The sequence below is a fragment of the Caretta caretta genome, chromosome 2, assembly GCF_965140235.1.
Source record: "Caretta caretta isolate rCarCar2 chromosome 2, rCarCar1.hap1, whole genome shotgun sequence".
Classification (NCBI taxonomy): Eukaryota; Metazoa; Chordata; order Testudines; family Cheloniidae; genus Caretta; species Caretta caretta.
Window position 1 is genome coordinate 60,273,190 of NC_134207.1, and position 24,991 is coordinate 60,298,180.

General features: G+C 41.0%; 1 protein-coding gene across 2 annotated transcripts in view; it reads right to left on the reverse strand.

Moving 5' to 3' along the window:
- Positions 1–22,346: 22,346 nt before the first annotated feature.
- The window catches only part of C2H8orf34 (chromosome 2 C8orf34 homolog), a 360,017-nt gene continuing 357,372 nt past the window's right edge, over positions 22,347–24,991 (reverse strand). Inside the window, exon 14 of one of the 2 annotated variants that reach the window (XM_048840887.2) lies at positions 22,347–22,675. In XM_048840887.2, coding sequence (XP_048696844.2) covers positions 22,641–22,675 — 35 coding nt within the window. In that variant the 3' untranslated portion in view covers positions 22,347–22,640. Of the gene's footprint in view, positions 22,676–24,638; positions 24,662–24,991 lie in introns of those variants that run through there. The other variant, XM_048840893.2, reaches the window with a different exon arrangement.

Below are 24,991 nucleotides of genomic sequence, written 5' to 3' on the forward strand. Positions count from 1 at the left end.
CCACCCAGCTCTGAAGCCAGGCCTCAGAAAGCAGCAGCTGCTGGCCAAGCAGCCAGCTCTGAAGGCGGCAGTGCTGCTGCCAGCAGCAGTGCAGGAGTAAGCCCAGGCGGGGTACCAGGGTGCCCAAGAGCAGCCCCCGGCCCATGTCCCTGGGCAGTTGGAGGGTCTGGGGCTTCCCACAGTGGCCCAGACTGACCCTCTCTGGCCCAGGTTCCTGGGCCCAACCCCCTGCACTCACTGCTCACCAGGGCCTCTGCTGGCCCTGGAGCCAGGTCCTGCCCCCCACCGCCCACCCCAGGTGGCTCTTACAGGCTGTGAGCAGTCAAAGGGCAGCAAGGAGCTGAGGAGAAGCCGCAGCCCTGGGGCCCTGGGCACACATTGGATGATGTGGGGGAGCATCACGGCTACCTGAATCATGCCACCAGCCAGTGCAGCAGCCACCCCACACTGCCCAGATTCGGGAGGGGGAGGACAGGAGGAGGTGGGGCCAGCACTTACCTGAGAAGTAGTAGGGGGTGGGACCTCATGGCAAGGAGGGCTCAGTGTCTAGCCCACCTAAGCCTTCACACCAGGAAGAGGCTGGCACCACGCCTGGGCAACATGAGCATTAGGACAGGTTAGCTTCCCTGAAAACATGCCCGTAAGAGACCCTAGGTACGTACTCAGGGTGGCTAGCCTGTCGTATTGCTTGGCTGCTGTGGCTACATTCTGTATTTAGTATGTCTCCTCACATCCCCAGCTCCAAGTGTAAATGTACCTTTATTTAGGTGTTTAGGTATGGATTTAGGAACTTAACTTTGGGCACCCATATATGAAAACCACACACACACAGAGTATCATTTAAAACAGACACACCCCTGTATATTAGTGGGGGGTGGGTATGTGAGTATGTATTAAAACATTGCATTTGCACTGCAAAAGAATTAAATTTAAGAGAATTATGCAGTGATGTTAGACACGGTACATGAGCTACGCTTCAGGGATCCAGTAGGAAGGTGAAGTAATTCACTATATAAAACTTTACAGAGCTACAGATTTTATAGGTATTCTTTCCTCACATGAGAGCAGAATGGCAGAAATTAAGATTACTTACGTGTTTAAGAAGCTTTAATACTAGATTAAATATTTCTCCAAATAGAAGTTAATGAGCTGTAAGAAAATTTAAGAAATACTATTGATTTTTATCCATGCCAAATGTGGAATATAGTATGCAACTAAATATTTGCTTAACATTTACTGTTCCAAAGAATTTATTGCTGGGTGGGAAAGAAGGGTATTCAGTCAAATCCAAGCTTTCATTTAATTAACTATTTTAATGGAAAGTACATACAGCCTCTCATTCACTTCAGAATGTATCAGAAGAAAAACAAATAACTTCTTTTTTCTGAACTATTCTGTTAGCTATTGAAATTATGGGGAAAACTGTATACTTACATTTTATACTCATATTAAAGGAAACTGCAAGTACAGGGTGAATTCCTGGCCCCAGCAAAGTCAATGGCATTGACATCAGTGGATTTTACCCACAGCCTTGGGTCTAAGAACCGACCTGATTTGATAGAGCCCAACATTATTAGAATCTGACACCTGGTTGGTGGTCTCAGTCTAGCTCTGATGGACCGGTTATCACAACACAGTGAGCCATTATAACCAGTACCCTTGTTTGCCATCACAGAACTGTTCCTACACCCTGCACAAATCACCAGTTTTTAACCTATACAAGACTTTGGTAGCGTTTTTAAATGTACTGTACTTTGGAGTCATCTTTTTTTTTTCTAATTACACGTCAGGAATCATATTTTGAAGTGTTTTTCAGCTTCTTAAAACATTCTATTAAGTCTTATTAAAATGTCAACATCATGAATAATACCTTACTGGATAAACTTGTTAACCTAAAAGAGTAACATGATCTTGCAATAAATCAGTACTAAAGATCTCAGACATGTGCATCAGGGAAAGAAATTAAATCGCTTGTAAAATTCTTAACAGACATTTGGGTTTTGATTCTGCTCTAACTTACACCAGTGTAAATCAAATGAATCTCCAGTGAAGTCAATGTGAAAATGGTATAAATAAGATCCCAAACAAGCCCTTTATGTTTAAACTTATAGCTGAACTTCTAACAATAGCCAAGATTTTCAAAATTGACTAGTGATTTTGGGTGATCATTTTTTAGGAACCCAACTTGATCAGGGGCCTGATTTTCAGAAAATACTGCCCATTCCCTCTGAAAAATCAGACCCTTTGAAAGTGTCTAAAGTTGGACACTTAAAAATGGAAGCTTCTAAACTCCCAAGTCATATGAAAATCTTGGCCATTAAGCATTGACTTTTCTACTAGAAAACTGACGATGACTACCAACTCCTATACACAAATGCAAGAAGCCCGGGAAACAAGCAGGGAGAACTGGAAGTCCTGGCACAGTCAAGGAATTATGATGTGACTGGAATAACAGACACTTGGTGGGATAACTCACATGACTGGAGTACTGTCATGGATGGATATAAACTGTTCAGGAAGGACAGGCAGGGCAGAAAAGGTGGGGGAGTTGCATTGTATGTAAGAGAGCAGTATGACTGCTCAGAGCTCCGGTATGAAACTGCAGAAAAACCTGAGTGTCTCTGGATTAAGTTTAGAAGCGTGAGCAACAAGGGTGATGTCGTGGTGGGAGTCTGGTAAAGACCACCGGACCAGGGGGGTGAGGTGGACGAGGTTTTCTTTCGGCAACTAACGGAAGTTACTAGATCGCAGGCCCTGGTTCTCATGGGAGACTTCAATCACCCTGATATCTGCTGGGAGAGCAATACAGTGGTGCACAGACAATCCAGGAAGTTTTTGGAAAGGGTAGAGGACAATTTCCTGGTGCAAGTGCTGGAGGAACCAAGTAGGGGCAGAGCTCTTCTTGACCTGCTGCTCACAAACCAGGAAGAATTAGTAGGGGAAGCAAAAGTGGATGGGAACCTGGGAGGCAGTGACCATGGGATGGTCAAGTTCAGGATCCTGACACAAGGAAGAAAGGAGAGCAACAGAATACAGAGGCTGGACTTCAGAAAAGCAGACTTTGACAACCTAAGGAAACTGATGGGCAGGATCCCCTGGGAGAATAACATGAGGGGGAAAAGAGTCCAGGAGAGCTGGCTGTATTTTAAAGAATCCTTATTGAGGTTACAGGGACAAACCATCCCGATGTGTAGAAAGAATAGTAAATATGGCAGGCGACCAGCTTGGCTTAACAGTGAAATCCTTGCTGATCTTAAACATAAAAAAGAAGCTTACAAGAAGTGGAAGATTGGACAAATGAACAGGGAAGAGTATAAAAATATTGCTCGGGCATGCAGGAGTGAAATCAGGAAGGCCAAATCATACCTGGATGTGCAGCTAGCAAGAGATGTTAAGAGTAACAAGAAGGGTTTCTTCAGGTATGTTAGCAACAAAAAGAAAGTCAAGGAAAGTGTGGTCTCCTTACTGAATGAGGGAGGCAACCTAGTGACGGAGGATGTGGAAAAAGCTAATGTACTCAATGCTTTTTTTGCCTGTGTCTTCACGAACAAGGTCAGCTCCCAGACTGCTGCACTGGGCAGCACAGCATGGAGAGGAGGTGGCCAGCCCTCTGAGAAGAAAGAAGTGGTTCGGGACTATTTAGAAAAGCTGGATGAGCACAAGTCCATGGGACCGGATGTGCTGCATCCGAGAGTGCTAAAGAAGTTGGCGGATGTGATTGCAGAGCCATTGGCCATTATCTTTGAAAACTCATGGCGATTGGGGGAGGTCCTGGACGACTGGAAAAAGGCTAATGTAGTGCCCATCTTTAAAAAAGGGAAGAAGGAGCATCCTGGGAACTACAGGCCAGTCAGCCTCACCTCAGTCCCTGGAAAAATCATGGAGCAGGTCCTCAAGGAATCAATTCTGAAGCACTTAGAGGAGAGGAAAGTGTCAGGAACAGTCAGCATGGATTCACCAAGGGCAAGTCATGCCTGACTTATCTAATTGCCTTCTATGACAAGATAACTGGCTCTGTGGATGAGGGGAAAGCAGTGGACGTGTTGTTCCTTGACTTTAGCAAAGCTTTTGACATGGTCTCCCACAGTATTCTTGCTGGCAAGTTAAAGAAGTATGGGCTCGATGAATGGACTATAAGGTGGATAGAAAGCTGGCTAGATTGTCGGGCTCAACGGGTAGTGATCAATGGCTCCATGTCTAGTTGGCAGCCCATATCAAGTGGAGTGCCCCAAGGGCCGTTCCTGAGGCCGGTTTTGTTCAATATCTTCATTAATGATCTGGAGGATGGTGTGGATTGCACCCTCAGCAAGTTTGCAGATGACACTAAACTGGGAGGAGAGGTAGATACCCTGGAGGGTAGGGATAAGATATAGAGGGACCTAAACAAATTGGAGGATTGGGCCAAAAGAAATCTGACGAGGTTCAACAAGGACAAGTGCAGGGTCCTGCACTTAGGACGGAAGAACCCAATGCACAGCTACAGACTAGGGACTGAATGGCTAGGCAGCAGTTCTGCAGAAAAGGACCTAGGGGTTACAGTGGATGAGAAGCTGGATATGAGTCAACCGTGTGCCCTTGTTGCCAAGAAGGCCAATGGCATTTTGGGATGTATAAGTAGGGGCATAGCGAGCAGATCGAGGGACGTGATCGTTCCCCTCTATTCGACATTGGTGAGGCCTCATCTGGAGTACTGTGTCCAGTTTTGGGCCCCACACTTCAAGAAGGATGTGGATAAATTGGAGAGAGTCCAGCGAAGGGCAACAAAAATGATTAGGGGTCTGGAACACATGAGTTATGAGGAGAGGCTGAGGGAGCTGGGATTGTTTAGCCTGCAGAAGAGAAGAATGAGGGGGGATTTGATAGCTGCTTTCAACTACCTGAAAGGGGGTTCCAAAGAGGATGGCTCTAGACTGTTCTCAATGGTATCAGATGACAGAACGAGGAGTAATGGTCTCAAGCTGCAGTGGGGGAGGTTTAGATTGGATATTAGGAAAAACTTTTTCACTAAGAGGGTGGTGAAACACTGGAATGCGTTACCTAGGGAGGTGGTAGAATCTCCTTCCTTAGAGGTTTTTAAGGTCAGGCTTGACAAAGCCCTGGCTGGGATGATTTAACTGGGAATTGGTCCTGCTTCGAGCAGGGGGTTGGACTAGATGACCTTCTGGGGTCCCTTCCAACCCTGATCGTCTATGATTCTGTTATTCCTCCTCAGCATCCCTCAGTGGGTGACTACAGAACTGGGTTCTGTCTTTAACAGAGCTCATGAAAAAAAAAAGGTTAATCTAGTTTGTTAACATTTCTAAAAGATGTTTTTTCCATTTCCTTTGCAATTTTTCCATGAAAAATTTTGAAATTAAAATTTTCTTTTAGAAATATTTGGGTTGGACACTTTTCATTTTGTTTTGGTGGGAAAAATCTCACTTTTTAAAAAAATCCTCTTTTTAAAGGATCAGGAGTAAAATAGTAAGAGAAGTGAGAGGGTAGTAGGAATACTCTTTCTTCTTCACTGGAAAAATTTAGGAAAAAGTGAGTGGGGAAGTAGTAAAATAACAATAATAAAAAAAAGAAAGTGAGATTTTTTTTATTTCAAAAAGAACATTTTTTAAATTGCAACATTTTAATAAAATATTCATCAAAAATGATTGTTTTCCATAAAAATGTCATTGTTATTGAAAGTCCAATTTTGATGCTGACGTTTTTCAGTTAAAGTTTTCCTCAGTCAGACATATACATTGATTGGCACTGTCACAAAATACCCTACGAGGTGAGAGTTAATTGTAAATTTACAATTCCTGTAAAAAATATAGTAATCCCATTGAGATCAATGGGTATACTCCCAGTGAATGTTAAGAATGTGTTTGTAGGATCTGGACATTAAAGAAAAAGAAAAAGTTTAAATGAAAAGTTAAGGAAATTAAATGACTGACTGGTTCATATAAACAGTGTAAAATGCATACTGATGTGATTTGTTTGTTCTGCAAGAAAATAATTTATACCGTATCTTTCAGTGAATTGAAAAAAATTGTTATGGAAGGAATATGTAATACACAAAAATGTATTTTCTCAAAGCTTTGCTCATATAAATATATACCATTTTACAAATCACCATGATTTATACTGTATTTGCATATATAAACTAACTATTATATTTAAGTTACAATATTGCATACAGGGAGTATCAATAGCTGTGGAAAGGCAAAGGTAGGTATTATGCCCATTTTAGAGATGGGTAAAGTAAGTCACAGAAATTAAGCTACACAGTGACGAAAATGAAAATAGAATTCAGGAGTTTGCAATCCAACTCAATTTATCCCAAATCTGCAGTGTCTCATTCATGAATTTGCCACTTTATGACTTAGCTATTGCCTCAATTTCCTTCTTTGTTTTTTGCCCATAACTTATCATAGCCAAATATGTGTTTATTCAGATTGCTGCTGTGTGCCTTATCATATATAGGCATGTTTGTGTGTACAGCATCTGTACCCTGAAAAATATCCAACAACTCTCAATTCTCTTTTGTATTTAAATAATTCTCCTCAGCTTTAGGGTCTTTCCTGTTCAAGCACTTCTTAGTTCATGGCTTCAGACTTTTCCATGCTGCCACCTCTGGGCCTATCACACAAAGCGTCAGTCATAGTACATGTTGAGTATTTAGCCCCCTTGGTTATCCAAACTGACTGTGGACCGATACAAATAATGAAGACATTCGACGAATGTCAGTGTTCTTAAAATAGTTTGAATGAATAGTTTTCAGACTGGTGTTGTGTGGTTTGTCTTTTTTTGATGTACTCTTTATGTTGCACATTCATTTTTTGTGTATGTATCATTGTTCCCCCAAGTCATAAGATGATGCTTCTGCTCCCTAATGCTACCAGAACATAATTAAGATAGCATTAAATAATTAGTTAATAACATTCTTACCTATAATTAAGGCTACAATTTAGTCCTGGGTAATAAACAAAAATTCACAGCCCCGTGACCTGTCCATCACTTATACTATAAATACCCAGGACTAACTCTTGGGGGGAGTGTGGGGGCTGCTGCCCAGGGGGGTGCAACCTGGGGGCTTCTGCTGGCAGTGGCGCCCCAGGGCCAGGGGCACCAGCTTCCGGGGGCTGCTGAGCAGCAGCTGCTTCACCCCCGCGGGGGCCACCAGCAGTGGCTACTCCAGCCCCCCTGGGGAATGTGCTTGGGCAGTCCCAGGGCCACCTGAACAGCAGCTGGTGCGACTGGCCCTGGGGTTGCACCTGGCTACGGTGCAGCCAGTGGAGCTGGCTGTGGGGCCGCTCCAGCAGAGGCAGGTGTGGCTGGCCCTGGAGCCATCCGAGCAGCGGGCCCTGGAGCCAGCTGCTTGGGAGGCTCTGGAGTTAGCCATACTGGCCTCTGCAGAAGTCATGGAGGTCACGGAAAGTCACAGAACCCGTGACTTCCATGACCTCCATGATAGACATGGAGTCCTACTTTAATCCAGTCCTGGAATTATGTGCGCTGATGGGTGCTAACAAAAAACTTTAAAATGGAAAAATAGAAATAATTAATTCATTTTAAATGATGATTATGAATGTCTTGGACAATAATATATTCAAATAATAGGAATATTATTGAATCTTCATAGTTGAACAGTCATGTTTCACTGTACCATAATGAAAAATCATGTTTATGCAATTACTGTACATGTATTGCATTCCACCTACAATTTTGGCTAGCTTTTTGTCTCCCAATGTCATATTAATAAACTACTCCTCCTTGCCTTTTTAATTTGTGATATCAGTCTGTTTTCTTGATTTGCAATGTCACAAATGCATCCTGACTTTGGAAGATGGGGAACTAATATGATTTCCAAATATGACTTTTCTGAGACACACTGATGTCTTGTAATTGGTGCTAATCCTCATAAGAAGTATTTTAAAATAGAAACAACTAACACATATTCAGATTGTAGGAAAAATAGTTTGATGATTTAAAAGGTTTTTTTTATTTTATTTTTTTTGTACATTTATTTGCTAAGTGCATCTTTCCTCTTACAAGCATCATCTCAGCTTTAGCCGGCTGATCTGTGTCCAACCTGGCAATGAGACAGCTAGGAGATGACGTAGTTTACATTTGCCCTAAAGAACCCAAAGAGGTGGGTGTTGTCCTTTGTACTGCTCTCAACTCATGATGTCTCAGCTTTATATGGCTATTGATTAGAGAGGGTTGGAAAATTGATCTTTTTCTGTGGAAATTTTTTGCTTTTTGTTGAAAGCTGAACATTTTTGGCCAAAACCCAACAAATTCTGGCCAAAAGCATTTGGTTTAAAACTGAAATTTTCGGTTCAGAAATGCTGCTGTGGTGCCTCATGCCCCCCCGTCTCCCATGTTCCTTTATAGGCTGGGCTCCCTGACCAGACTGCAACTCCAGGGGTGCACCATGGTCTACCCTTCTTGCTAAGCCACTGTGGTACTTCATGTGAGATGTATTTGGGCTGTGGAACCTGACTCACCAAGGAGATTGGGAGGCACGAGACACCTGAACTATAACTCCCACAAAGCACAGAGGTGGCTGCTCCAAATTTAAAAGGTTTGTTTTTTTCCGAGTCAAAATTGTCCTCACTCATTCACTCAAAACCCCAATTTTCTACCGAAGAACAGTTTACATGGAAAAATTTCAACAAACCTTATTATAGAATAATATGTGGGAAAGGACTGAGTCTTATGGCATTCTTCAAGTAAAGGCTGTAACAGCAGAGGAGATTTGTTTGCTTCCTGGCCTGGGTATAGAAATTCTTTGACTATGTACATAATTATAACTGAACCTTTGTCTTTGTTAGAAAAGGGCTTTTCTGATTTAGTTTCATTAACAGTGAAATTGCTTGTCAGATATGTTAAGATAGAAGATTGGGTCATACTTCGTTATTTTAATCGATCAAATGATCCATCTTCCATTTGCTCATGCATTCCCAATGTGAAAGAACAGCTACATCTGGAACAGTTTTCAAACTATTTGATGTAACTATTTTCAAAAGAAAACTAGACTGAATAAAATAATTATTCAATCAGTTTAAATCTGAGTTTATTACTAACAGCTGAGGTTTGGATATGTAGCTCAAGCTGGAAGAAACCTGATTGTCCTGGTTATCTAAATGATTTATAGCATCCCCAAATTTGTGTTATTTGTAAACAAAAGTACTTCTCATAGCTATATTTGAATATGTAATTACTTTTAATATTCAATGTTCTTGTTATGTGTGAGGTTGGACTCCTTCTGTATTTTTTTTTTGCTCCATGTATTCCACAATGAGAGTTTAAGAGAACATGAGAAATATGGGGTTAACAGTGTTTCTCTACCTCACAGGGATTAAAGATTGTGAGGTGCTCAGATACTGTGTGTGTGTGTGTGTGTGTGTGTGTGCGCGCGCGCCATATAATTATCTTAGACAGATAGAAAGTGAAGAGAAGATATCCAGGCTTTCTGGTAGAAAGTTTGTGGCATATAGTGTCCAAGAATTTGTTCATCATTTTTCATTGATTTGAAACCAAAAATTTTGATCCAAAGTGCGTCAAGGCAATTAATTTTAGAAGAAACAAATCACTTCATGTGAAAAGGATTCTTTAAATATTTAGTTGAGATTTCCTTACATGGAAAAAGGAAGAAAATCATGGCTTTCTGCCTCTGACCAACCATCAAAAATTCAGCCAAGCATTTTTTTTCCAATATAGTTTGGGGTCTTGGCTATGGAAAGTAAAACAAGTGTGGACTCTCTATGTTGACTTGATCCCTGCTTCAGAAAGCCCTGAACATGGTTTGTTCAAAGTTGCAAAGAATCTTGTATGTTTGAATTCCTTCCCTACCTTCCAAAACTGGGTCGATACCATGAAACTAGACAGAGTGTCTTTGAAATTTGGGTGTGGAGCTGTAGTGTCTCCAAAGCCAGCATCAAATTAGCTGGGAGTTTTAGAATAACGGAGGCAACCATCACCTCAGGAAAAAGTTTTCCAAAGTTTGGTATCCCTAGCAAAATAGGTTATTGTTATAATAAATAATTCCATATCTGTTATGTATAACACCAAATCTATGTGCTCATAACAGATTTTCTGTGCTTTACTGTTAACATTTAGCAGTTTGTCAGCTACCCTAGGAGAGACTACATGAAATATTTTACATACCATCTCTTATCAAACAGTCATTTTTCAAACCTTTGCCAAATCAAATTGGGTGAGTTTAAATTTAATAAACCACACTCCTGTACTTATAGGAAATATTAATCTTTAAAGTAGCAAGCAATATCTTGCTTATGCTCTGACCAAATTTTCCATAAACATTCTGTAAACAAACTACATATATTACAGATTTATCAGTACTGAAGATACAATTACTATAACACCTGTTTCCTTTATCTTAATTATTAATTTATAGTTTCTGACCAGCTCAAGTCTCTTCTGTGCAAAATTAACCAATCATTGCAGTGGAAAAACCGGTCTCTCTTGGTTTAGGTTGCAGTGTTTACCTCACTATTTTAATATAAGGCTAAGACTGCTAGGGTATTAGACAGATGCCCTTTCAACGTCTATAGAAATCTAAATAAATGAATGTTTGAGTCGGTAGAAAAATGAGCCAAAAATTCCCTATTGTTTACAGAAAAGGTTGGCACAATAGTTTATTGGAAGATGTTGAGCACTCTAGCTGCCGTCCAGCAAAGCAAGTGCTTATCCTTAAGAACAAAGTGAGTCCCACTGAAGTCAGTGGAACTACTCACAACAGTAAAATTAAGCATATGCTTCAGTGCTTTGCTGAATTGGGGCCAGAGGGCTCCTCCCCTTGCAGGCCTTCCTTAGATCCTATTTCAAATGTTAACTGTGACAGACACTAAATGTTTATTAGATGTATTTTATATTTTCTATGTTGAAGATGAAGGCACAGTATAGGCATCATGGTGAATTATGTGACAGAGCTAGAATCAGTAATATTCTATTCTATTTAGCTTCTACCTGCACACCCATGGTCATGGTATCTAATCATCTTCCAGAGTTAAGAATAAAAAAGGAGAGTAATATCTATCATTTGAGGTTCCTTCTCCTAGGCTCCAATTTGTTATAACCTTTGTTATGATACCTTACAAGAGACCTTTTGCATAAAGCACATTCCAGTTACAACATATTCACACTCATAAGCATATTTCCATAAAACATACAGAGTGCAACTTCACAGTTAGCTTACTCCTGCATAAAGTGAACATGGAATTAATTGCCCGAGAAAGTGAGATACTGCGAGCACAGCAAAAGGAAAAACGAGTTTGGCAGCTGTTACACAAGCAAGCGACAGAGCAAAGCACAGTACAAGCTGGGACACCTGAGAAGTCCCCCACACAACTCTACCAATGTACCTGTATCCTTCCCTGCAGCACATGTGCTATACTAGTGCAGGATTGCCTCTAGACCAAATATGAGCTATTGGAATTTGTGCCAAATTATATGGAAGTTGTGTGAGACAGCTTACTTTCTAATGGGCATTCATCTGAGACCAGAGTGTAGAACCTAAACAGATGTTTTAACTCACAGATTACCAGAATGGAAAGGTTAGTGCTAAAGTCATCTGGATAATGGAGAATACACACAAATTATTCAGCTACTAGCATTTGACTATTTAAAAGAGCCACAAATATTATTCATCAAACCATTTAATCAATTTAAAATGGCAAAATTTGCCAGATGATGTAGTCAACAAATTATGTTTGACCAATTCTAGTCAGTGAATCCTAAGAAATTTTAACTAGAGCTTGTCAGGATTTTTGTCCAAAAAAACCCAAAACAAAACAAAAACATTTTTTCACTGGAAAATGCTGTTTCTCTCATCAGGAAAGTTTCTTCAGCCCAGGATGGTATTTCTCTGGTCTTATCAACATTTATAAAAGGGAGCATCTAACCATTGCTATTAAAGCAAAACATTAATTTCATTAGGGAAATGGCTTTCAATACCACAATCTGTCCTGAGATCTCATAGGAAATTGCACAGTTGAAAGTATGAAATGCGTGTATGTCCCCAGCCTGGAAAACTCTCTGTATTCTTTATACCACAACAGGACAAAAGCCCAATTTTATGGTGTTGCTCACACTTCAGTAATTTCATCCTCTTCTAAGGAAATGAAGTCTTGAATGACCAAAACCCATTAATCTAGGCTAAGAGAGTCAGCACTTAATAATAGAATGTAACTTTACCACATACTTAAACTGTGGCCAGGAAAAGTAAATACACTCTGAATCAACTAACTACACTGGGCTGGAATACAAACATTGCAGAGCTTATCTGCAGAAATGTGTTACCATTTTCTGATGTTTTTAATCAAACTTTTAATTAAATCCATAGTTTAAATTGGCAGATGTTGCTGTGATCCTCATTGAATGTTCTACTTCAAAAAGGCTAGTTCATAGGTTTACAATGCTTTGAACACTAGTGTTCCATGGGTCACAAGCAAGGCCTCAGACTCACACTATCAATATGTGATTACATGTCCACCTCAAAGCACTGGGAAAGCTTCAAGTCTAAAATGTCTGTATGTGCAACCATGTCATGACCATAAGCATCAATAACACAATTCTGTGCATGATCCGATTTGAAAACAAACTAATACACACATTTTAGTTTGAGATGGGAAAAATCAGGCCACAGAACCCCAGTGGTTAAAAATCCATCAGAAACAACCACAAACCCCACTCCTCCAGGAGGCTGAAAGCTAACCATTGCAGTTCATAAAGTGGATAGAACCAGATAGGGACAGAATGTCACCAGGCTGTTTGGGAAAATATGTTACTGTATTTTAGATCATCTTACTTGAGTGCAAAGCTTTCACCAGCAGGGCTCCTAAAAAACCCAGGCCATAATTTAAAAGGAGCCATTCACAGAGGGCATTTCAGGGAGGATTCCATCTACTCTCAACTGGGGTGAGGAGGGGGATTTCTTCCCTTTTACCAAGCTGACCCTGTGAGCATTGGTGGGTACAAACCAAACTTCCCCATTGCCCATGTGAACACATCTGGCACACAGTATGTGTAGCTACAGATGGCACCTGGCTATGCATATTGCTTAAACTCATTCATTAATCTATTATACATAAATTAAAGTCAGTCATTCACTTAATGCTAGATAAACCTCAAAACAGCTGCAACAGAGAAAGAACTTAAACAACAGCTCAAAATACAAAGTTAAAACATCTCTACCTTTTTCGATACAAGACCAACTTCTGGAACCTGAACATGTTGGAACATGTGGGATAACATTGGTGTTCTCACCTTCACCAATGGAAGGTTACTGCCATTTTAGTTTCTATCTTACCCATTTGAACTGGCCACTTGTGCAACCAATAGCACTGCTGCACATTCAAGCCAGTCATTGATAATCCCAGTCATCTTTCTCCCACAACAAAATGAATTGCACTTAAATGCAAACCAGATACTGATACAATAACTTTGTAGAACAACTATGATTGCAGATTCAGGTTTGGAGAAATATTTGACAAAGAATATGTGTTGGCCATGTAGTTTGAGCCACTTTTTGAAGGCAGGTATGAGAACATGCTTGCACCCTTTTTAAACATAGGTTGCTAAAGGAACATCTTTCTCAGAAAAAAATATCTACAGGTCATGCCCAATTCCCCCACCCCAGCATCTGGGGAAATACCATACATGTCATGGAAGAGAAAGTGCATAAACTTAGAAAACATCCCAGAGTGCTAAAAGAATGATAGATTAGAGTTATACATACAAACAGAAGTACTGGCAAAAAGATTGCCTGTAGTTGTTGAATGGAACATATTTGAATGTAGGTTGGAAGAGCCTTCACCAGATACCTACAAGCTAGAGGACTAAACATACTAGACAGCAGAATATGGTGCGAGGGAGGCACCATCAAGGACCAGGTGCATCACGCTGGTGGGAAGACCAGGATACCCTATCTCCAGGATGCTGGAAGTGGAGCTACAATTTCTAGCAGGGTAGTGCCCTTGGACCCAGCTTTTGTATCATCCTCCAGGCAGAAGGAGTGTGGTCAGTTTGGTGCCCTTTCCTCACCACTGCAACGAGAAGGAGCACATGTTCCTCCACCCCAGCCTCCGAGCTACTTAGAGTGGGAATGGCTTCACTACATCTACCCCCATAGGTACTAGAACTAGGGGTACTGCTGCACCCCTTGGCTTAAGTGGTTTCCTTTATACACAGGGTTTACAGTTTGGTTCAATGGCTCTCAGCACCCCCATTATAAAAACTGTTCCAGCGCCCCAGCCTACAGTCTACCACAAGGAGGTTCCCCACCATGTCTCCCCTCTCTAATTTAAGTTTTTTGACTCCTACCACATCCCATGGATAACTTAGCTCATGGGTTAAATTCTGCCTCACTAAATTCAGTAGCAAAACTTCCAGGAACTTCAATGGAACCAGGATTTCACTCCCTGGGGCAGATCCTCAGTATGTTGCCTTTAATGGGGTTATGCCAATGTACACTAGTTGAGGACCTGCCCCAGGGTTGTCTGCTGCTGCTCAGTCTTCTTCCTCAGCAGCATCAGCAAAAAATTGTTGTGATTCCAATTCACTGAGCCCAGAGTGTTCTAAATAGTAGTGATAAGACAGTGCAGTCTTGGGAAAACGAGTAGCTGGGGCACTAAAGCGATTTTTCTATAGACTCTGGAATACAACACTGAATTCACTCCTTTTCAGAAGGTGATCTTCACAGCTATAAGGGCCAGAAACCTATTTTGGATTTTTAACTAAGGGTTAAGTTCTGCAGATATTGATGGCCTAGGTCTCCCCAACTTGACAGGGAGTTTACTACTCAGCATAGTCAAGTAGGTAAATGGGTGGTTTATATTCAGCTGAGAGAGGGACAGTGCTAGACGAGCAAATTAAAAAGGGTGCTACTCTTGTGAGTAACAATTGCAAGATCAGGCTAGTCCATAAGAGAGTCCACCAACTAGACAGTTAGTGGACTTTCTAAATTCAATTTATTTTTTATTTAAGGCACATGATAAGGTGCCTACAGAGAGTACAATGGCAATGACTGTGAGAGGGCCACACTAACTGGGTAGCATGCAAACACAAAATCAAACATCTGCATGTCTGATCTGCAATATATACTATTGTTATTTCATTTGTGTGACATGCCACCTGCCAGTGGTTTCATTTTAGGATGGGGAGGAGGAAGAGCTATTAGAGAGAAAATTGCTACATAATTAAGCAAAATGTCTTTGTCTCGCTGCTTTTTTGTTGTTGTGGTGGCAGCCATGAAAGGTGCCAGACTGCAAGCACTAGGAACTGAAAGCCTCTCTTTATCCAAAGAGACAGACAGAGCACAGGCAGAAACAGGGCTAGTTTCTCCACACTGCTCTGTCAGTACCACTGCTTATTTTACTTTCCTTTCTTCCTCATGTTTATTTTTCCCTCCTTCACTTTATGATGCTGAATGCTAATGACAGTTTTTGGCCCTATGCCAGGAAGTTATTATTGGGTAGTTAATGCTTGGGCTGAAGATATACTTGCATTTATTTGAGTTATTTTTGGGGTCAGCCAACTTTCTGCTCACCAGTAACTGTTTGTACCTAAACATCATTCCACTGGGGGTTCTGGCCCCATGTAAGCAGTCACAGGGACTGCAGCAAACCTGGTGAATCCACATGAATCCTTGGGCTGAATTACTGACTCTGTTGAAGTCAATTGGCATTCTGGTTTTAATGGAGCCAGAATTTCACCCTTGTAGAACTGAGAGATTATAGGACATCAACAAAGAATCTGTGTCTTTGTATCAGCTTTAGCTCCTGGTTACACTACCCCTCCACCACCCAAGCTCCTAGGCAGTGGAGCTGTGACCGGGGTCCCAGGGAGCCATGCTGAAATTACTCCATAGGGTGAACTGCAAAGAATGGGGTAGGCAATCCCCAAATCCCCAAAATACTTGGATTTACCAAACCAGCACAAAACAGCTTCTATAATATCTTTATTGGCTTCTGGGTAACCAGTAGCCAACAACACAGTTCCCTTAAAGCAACCCAGCCTCACGCCTCCACGCAAACACGCAAGTCAAATATGATGATTGCTGAAAATCTTATTCATCATATAATAATGTTCTACCCATCCCAAAGGATCGGACACATTACCTCCCAGGTAGTGAATATTTCAGATCTTACCCAAATACATGCTTACAGCCGATTCTTATTAACTAAACTAAAAATTATTTAAAAAGAAAAGAGAGAGAGAGTATTGGTTAAAAGATCAGTATACAGACAGACATGAGTACAGTTCTGGGATCAGATTCACAGTAGAGATGGTGAGCTTTATAGTTGCAAAGAGTTCTTTCAGAATTAGTCCATAGATTATATATAGTCCAGTGCCCATATTTAGGGTGATCTCTGGAGATCTCAGTCTTACGATCTAAGCTTCCCCTGCATGAATCATCAAGCAGATCTGAGAAAAAGGATCAGGACACAAGACATCTTTATACAGTTCCAGGCCTTCTTTGACAGCTCAGAGTCCTTAGGTGAACAATAGGTAATCATCGAGACTTTGAAGTAGACTTATTTCTTAAGCATCACCTATAATTAGCTACATGGATTAACATAAGACAATTGCTTGTTTTCCACCAGTCACAGGCGATTTGCTATACATTTCAAAGAGAGGTGAATACAGAGATATCCTATGTTTACAGTTCATTTAAATGTTAAGATTTCCTTTTGAGCTCTGAATTAACAGAATACAGCATAGAGAGGGACTGTTTGATTACATTGTTAACCTCTAACAATATATATGTAAACACACAAAGCCACAAACATTATCTACCAAAATGTCTCTAACGGTTGAATTTGGGTCATCTATCCTGCAGAATCCTTAACCCTTTCTTTCCATGAGTCACAGGGGCCGACCACCATCCTACTAAGGAACACCCTTGGTCACAACAGTCTCTGGGACCCCCCAGGATGAGGTAGACTGCACAGAAATGATAATACAGCCACTGATTTATTGTTCTCTAGGAAATTTCTGCGGCTTCACAGGGAAGATGCATGTACTCCACCCTCTCTGCCTCCCTCCTCACTCCTGCTCTAGGCACAAACACTCTCTATCCCCTCCAACAGCATAGATCCCTGATCCCTAAAGCATTATTCACAGGGTCTAGAAGAGAAGCAAGATGGTTCTTGGGAGGTGGCTGAAACCCCTTTCCTCCACGTAGGATGGGGAGATCCATGTACAGGGGGCCCTCTTGGAGGGGTGTGGGAGTAATTATCTGGATGTTGGTAGCTGGTAGGTACTTTGATTCAAGACCCCCACTACATAATGCATCAAATTCCATTTATAAATCAGTGTTCTTTAAATGATCTTCATATATATAACCCCTCCCTCAATACAATTATGACTTAGTTTACTTTCTGCATGAATCACCTTGGTCTACAATGGATACACTTCTCAATAGCAGTAAACTTACTTCAACCACATTTCTGGGTATCCCAGACTGACCGAAGCATTGTTCGTCTGTTGAAGCAAATCAAACTGTACCTACGCCTATTTCTACAAAAAGTTTTTAACAAGGTGGATTGAAAATATTATTGGAGAATGCGGGTTGTAATGATTTTTACCTGTTGGGGAGTTATTCATCTAAATGTTATTTTATCATTTCAACTGTTGCTTGAGGGAAGGGAATGTGACAGCTTGCCAAGAACTACATTATGTCAGCTGCCATGTTCTATAAACAGATTACACACACCTTACATAAACAAACTGTGGTTAGCTAATTACCCTGAACAAAAATACACACAGAGAAGTAAAATTCACTTCAAAATGATTAATTGTATAAATTTTATTTTTAGTTACACTTCTGCAATGTATGTCCAATATCTGTATGCATAGCTGCAGCTTAATAACATTCTCAATACAGTTAACATAATTTATTTGGTTTCATACAGTGCAGATTGTTGTATAAAATCATGCCATGCTGCAAATTCAGTATTAACCACATTGTAAACTATGAGCTAACTTGGCAGAAAAAATGTATATATTGTAAACAGATATTATGACAGGTGTATCAGCCAGTGCAAGCCAACAATCAAGTATTTTTTTAAATATAATATCAAACTTTTATGACCATAAGTAACTGATAGAAAACTTATCAGTTATTAAAAATATTCTGTAAAAATACTTTCAACATTTCATTCCTCATTCCCTATGTCATCAAGTAGCTATTCAGAAATAAATCATTGAATCAGGGAGATTTATATATATATATTTAAAACTTCTGTTTCCAAACTTCTACATAATGTATAATCATAGATCCTTTTAAAAATTAGATTATTTTAAGAGAACTATAATTAAATCATATAAAAATGAAAAGGGATTCATAAAAGGAAGTATATATCTGCCATGTATGTTCTTTCCCTATGAATATCTCAAGCTGTTTCAGATATTTTTACTGTACTAAGATCAAAGCAATCAATCAGTGCTATAACCAAGTGGAAGAAAAGAAATTTCCCTAGCAATAACTGAGCAAAAGAATAGAAATTTCCCGAACAACAGCTTCAAAACATGATGGATAGGGCAATAAAATAATTTCAGTCTCACTGAGACCAAGACATACAAAGGAACACATTGGAAAGGCAAGGTTATAGATTATACAGGTACATTTCCCACATTTATCAAACATCTTTCAAATATCAAACAACTCAACTGATACCGATATAGTCCACGAACGGTTCCCACATGTGGTTCCTAAGTATGTGCACACTGGGGTAGTTTATTTATTCCAGTGGTAAATAAAATCTTAATTCAGCAGCCTAGTGGTTTACCGATAGGGCATGTGTGGACATCCAGCTTTTAAGAAAAACATTCTTAGTGGTAATCATAGCCGCATTACAAAACTCCTCAGACACAAAGGCCCTTATTAATTTCCTTTGGAATTTCAGCCTAATATGGAAATCATGGAATATAAAAAGGATTTGATTTTGTGACATCTAAAATAAAACGTTTGTTATGAACTGCTAGAAATTTTGCAAATAAGCACAATAGCAAATAGTGTGCATCTCCTGTCTTGCATCTTCAACATATTCTGTGATATGTTAGTTGTGCACGTTGGGTGGAGTCACACAAATTTTGTAGATCATAATGTATTAAGTCGAACTGTACAGTAGAAAAAACAGTGTGGTACTTCAGGATTCTATTTTGTTCCATCTATAATTACAGACCAGCATTCCATTCCAACTTCTGCGTTAATTCCCACGAAGAAATATAACTGGGAGGTTCGAATGAGTGAATACAGTTAGGAGAGATTGGAGCTGTTATCTCTAAAGGAGTTCTGTTACATGGTGTTACAGGGATGTACTTGCAAATACTTAAGACAATGTTGTTTAGGAATATAAATAGAACATTTACATTTTAGTTCCAAAAGTGCAAAAAGATTCCTTATATAGATTGTTATACCAGCTTAATCTAGCAAACCTCTTGAAAATTTTGCTTATGTATAAGGAAAGTGTGTGTGTGTAAAAAACAGAGAAACCCACCTTAATTCAGCCCCCTTATCCATATGCATTATGATAGTCTTTAAATTTCATGATCACATCCTATTATTTCCATGTGATCAGTGCCTCATTCAGTGTACAGGATAGACCAAGTTCTGGGCATGAAATCAGGGCTGTGTAGTAATGGAAACAGTTGTCTTTAGGGCCCTGTGTCATTTATTGCAGAAGCTGCAAATAAAGTGTACAGTGAATGAGGCGGGTGACTGCAGGAACAGAAAGGAGGGCATGGTGGGTTGTGTCATAGACTGGGACTGCCACCTAATGTGCTGAGACTACCTCTGAGCCCATTTTCCCTGCCAGACTGGGACTTCAGAACCCTGCCTTGTTGAGCCAGACACGCTGGCCTGCTACAAACACAGACCCAGGTCTGAACCACGTCCCACAAAGCTGCAGGCTTTAACTGAAAACCACTTAACAGGTATTCCTGTCTCCAGCACCCAGATACCCAGTTCCCAATGGGATCCAAACCCCAAATAAATCCGTTTTGCTCTGTATAAGCTTTATACAGAGTAAACTCATAAATTGTCCACCCTCTATAACACTGATAGAGAGATATGCACAGCTGTTTGCCCCCCCAGGTATTAATTACTTACTCTGGGTTAATTAATAAGCAAAAGTGATTTTATTAAATGTAAAAAGTAGGATTTAAGTGGTTCCAGGTAATAACAAACAGAACAAAGTAAGTTACCAAGCAAAATAAAACAAAACACACAAGTCTAAGCTTAATACATTAAGAAACTGATGACAGATGAAATCTCACCCCCAGAGATGTTCCAATAAGCTTCTTTCACAGAATGGACTCCTTCCTAGTCTGGATCCAGCAATCACTCACACCCCTGTAGTTACTGTCCTTTGTTCCAGTTTCTTTCAGGCATCTCTTGGGGTTGGAGAGGCTCTCTCTTGAATAAAACACAAGTCCATTGAAGACAAAATGGAGGGGCCTCCGGAGCCTTTTATATTCTCTCTCTTGTGGATGGAAACCCCTTTGTTCTTCTCTGCAAATTCACAGCAACAAGATAGAGTTTGTAGCCACCTGGGCAAGTCACATATCCATGAACGATTCAGCTTTTTGCAGGCCGACGCCATTGTTTACTTGTTAGTTTGAATGTTCCCAGGAAAGCTCAGATGTGGAATCTCGTCTCCCAGAGTCCATTGTCAGTTAAGTGTTTCTTGACTGGGCACTTATTGAGAATAGTCCTTTCTCAAGAAGCTGACCAAATGCTTCACTGAGACTACTTAGAATAAAACACATTGAGATACAAGTACATAGCCTATATTCATAACTTCAAATACAAAAATGATACATGCATACAGATCATAGAATCATAGAATATAAGGGTTGGAAGGGACCCCAGAAGGTCATCTAGTCCAACCCCCTGCTCAAAGCAGGACCAATTCCCAGTTAAATCATCCCAGCCAGGGCTTTGTCAAGCCTGACCTTAAAAACCTCTAAGGAAGGAGATTCTACCACCTCCCTAGGTAACGCATTCCAGTGTTTCACCACCCTCATAGTGAAAAAGTTTTTCCTAATATCCAATCTAAACCTCCCCCACTGCAGCTTGAGACCATTACTCCTCGTTCTGTCATCTGCTACCATTGAGAACAGTCTAGAGCCATCCTCTTTGGAACCCCCTTTCAGGTAGTTGAAAACAGCTATCAAATCCCCCCTCATTCTTCTCTTCTGCAGGCTAAACAATCCCAGCTCCCTCAGCCTCTCCTCATAACTCATATGTTCCAGACCCCTAATCATTTTTGTTGCCCTTCGCTGGACTCTCTCCAATTTATCCACATCCTTCTTGAAGTGTGGGGCCCAAAACTGGACACAGTACTCCAGATGAGGCCTCACCAATGTCGAATAGAGGAGAACGATCACGTCCCTCGATCTGCTCGCTATGCCCCTACTTATACATCCCAAAATGCCATTGGCCTTCTTGGCAACAAGGGCACACTGCTGACTCATATCCAGCTTCTCGTCCACTGTCACCCCTAGGTCCTTTTCCGCAGAACTGCTGCCTAGCCATTCGGTCCCTAGTCTGTAGCTGTGCATTGGGTTCTTCCGTCCTAAGTGCAGGACCCTGCACTTATCCTTATTGAACCTCATCAGATTTCTTTTGGCCCAATCCTCCAATTTGTCTAGGTCCCTCTGTATCCTATCCCTCCCCTCCAGCGTATCTACCACTCCTCCCAGTTTAGTATCATCCGCAAATTTGCTGAGAGTGCAATCCACACCATCCTCCAGATCATTTATGAAGATATTGAACAAAACCGGCCCCAGGACCGACCCTTGGGGCACACCACTTGATACCGGCTGCCAACTAGACATGGAGCCATTGATCACTACCCGTTGAGCCCGACAATCTAGCCAGCTTTCTATGATGGCATAATCATAACCATCAAATTACAAGCTTTCTACAGAAATCTAACTTGACCTCCTTTGTACAAGATTTGGTGCAAATATAGGACCTTGGTTGCAACAATGATTTAGACGGTCACAGTTCATGTCTATATCGTCACATTGGTAATTTGCAGGCTGAACTGACTGTTGCAACAGGGGCCCACAATTTTGCACCATTTCTACTGGGGAATGATTTCTTTGATATGGCAGAATCTGTCTTCCCCTATCCTTGTCCAACGCCTGTCTCTTCCCCTCCACCCCAGCTCCTCATCACAGTCCCATCTCCACCTTCCTCAGGCTCCTCATCCAAGTCCCAATCTGTCTTCCCAGACATTGCCATTCTCCCCTTCTAGACTCCCCATGTGAGTCTCAGTTTTACCTCCACCCAGCCCAAGTGTCTCCCCCGCCTTCTTGTCCCATTTTCTTGCCCATGCAGGTCCCATCTTCCCACCCCCAGCTCCTTGTCTCATCTCTGCATCCCCATCCCCTCAGTGGCTCACAATCCTCGTCTCCACACCTTTCAGGCTCCTTGTCCCAATATACTCCCTCTGTCACTCTCCCACTCCTCCACATCAATTATGGCTTCTTTGTCCCCTCGGCATTTCAGTCAGTCTGCTTTCTCCGCCATGATGCTTGAGTGTCAGCAGGGAAAGCAACAAAAGCACAGGAGAGCCAGTCTCCCTGTTGTCAGTTCAGGTGCCTGATGCCACATTGGTTCACAGCAGCTAGGAGCAGCAGTTGCAGGGAAAGTCCTGAAGCCCTAGGTGTGAGAGAGGATGGAGGCATATTCAGTACAGGAGGAATTTTCAAAAAATTTAGCTGCCAAACTTTAACATGGCCCTGCTGGCCATGTAAATGTAGGTTTTTCAAAGGCTTGTCATTTGGTTTGGGTGGTTTTTTCAGAGGAGCAGCACACAAAGGCCAACACCTCCAAATTTCAAACCTTTTCTTCAAAACCTGTAATACTAGATCTTATCCACAAAATGGTTGTCAGAAAGCCAACATAGGCAAAACAACACATATTCCCTAATCCTGTTCTCAGAAACAGCTGTACCTATTTAGCTGGAACTTTTCAAGAAAATTCAACCCACGGCAGACACCCAGCATGGAAATGCTTTTAGCCCAAATGGTTAAAATGTAGCAAATGTAGTAAAATTACAACCAACTGAAAACAGGTTTTATAATTGGAAGTGCTGGGCAATCCTACCTGTAGGCAATGCTCCTAGCTCTGTCTATACTACATATGCAATTTTTTAAGCAATAGTAAAATATATTCTATGTAGTGTTAAAGGATCTTTTAAATCAGATTAAATATGATCCTGCCTGCAGTCTTGTCTTGTGTCATCTCATTAGAAACCAAGGACCATATTCTCTGATCCCATTGAGCTTTACATGCTATGGGACTGCAAAGAACAAAGATGACTAAGTCACTTTTACATTCCCCTGATCCTGGGGCTGGCAAGGGGCCCACCATAAGCACAGTATAAATTAGAGAAACCCAAAGGCTGTTCTAGTATATGCTCCACCGCCCATGATGCCAAAGGACTGTTCCAGCAACTAGGGATCATGCCCTTCTTATTGGGGCATGGGGTGGGGGGTGTAAGAGCCATTTTTGCATCTCTTCAGTATTCCCCTAGGCAAGAGGAATCCTCAAATGGCTGCTTAAGACAGTTTTCTACTGGCTTTTTGCTCTCATAGGTGCAAAGCAGCTGGAACAGAATAGAGGATTCAGCCTTTGTATTTTCTCCACAGTAGTGCATATAGTGAAAGTGTGTACATCTCTCATACCCAAGAAATTTTATTCTCTATTTTTGTGCATGCTTCACCACAAGGATTAGTGGTAACCAATTATAAAAACACCTACCTCTGAATTACACATTCAAAGAACTGCATAAACTTTACCCAGTTAATTCTTGTATTCCTGAAAGCTAGGTACCAAGTGTTATTGTCTCTAGTTTATCGCTAAGGAAATTGTGGCAGGAAGGTGAAGTTGTGGTAGGACTTCCTGAATCCCTAGCCCAAGCCCATACTTACTCCTCACCATATAGTTTTGATTTTCATTGAGTATATTTCTATATAAAGTGGTTATAATCTGATTATTTCACACTGCTTTGATTATACACTACAAGATGAGAGAGTCTGTCAGTACCATAAAGCAGCATGTCACTTTTCTCTGGGTTCGGAGGAAAGGGAAGGAGAAGGCTGGACAGGAAAGGAGAAGGCTGGACATGCCATTCCATGAAAGATATTGCATACGGACATAGCACAAAAGTGCACCTATGTTGGCCTGGTTAGACAACCCTTACTCACATTTCCCTTACATACACACATCTTTCTCCAGACATTCTAGGGGTATAGACACACACATACATTTTAAGGCCAGTGATCACTGAGTCCAACCTCTTGAATAACATACCCACAGGACTTCCCTGAAATAATTTTGGCATCTAATTTGTGGGTGTTTTCAGTTATGGCCTTCACCTCTTCCTTCCCTCAAGCACCTAAAAAGAAGCACACACTGCATCTGTCTCCATTTGCTTTAGATTGAAAACATTTATTGGATAGTGACTTTTCCCCAATATTCCACATTTGTTGCAGTCACCTGGGTTAACATACAGCCTTCCTTCTCCATAAAAACCGAGAAATCCCTAAACAACTGACAAAATTCTTCGTAGAAATTATGTGCAGTGGCAACAGCTGAAACCATTTAGTTTATGAGCAAGTATTCATCTTCAAAGCCTTCATTCTGCCCAGGAAAGAAAGAACAAGAGATCAATTAAAATCTAATCCAATGTGCTATAACAATGGGAAATGTGGCTCCCAAGAGAGATACACTCTTGGATTACAGCTGAAGCAGTCCAAAGTCTGAAATTCACTTTTTCACATTTTGTAGAAACTTGCTGCATTTTTGCGCATTGGTTCCAGTGGTTCACATTCTTCCAGTTTGGTCCCCTAAAAGTTGCTTTTTGGGTGGCTGTGGGTACATAGAGTAAACTCAAGTTATTCTGGGTGACAAGGCTGTTCACTTCTCAAGGGAAGCCATCTAAAAAAGGTCCTGTTCCTTCTTTGTATGCTG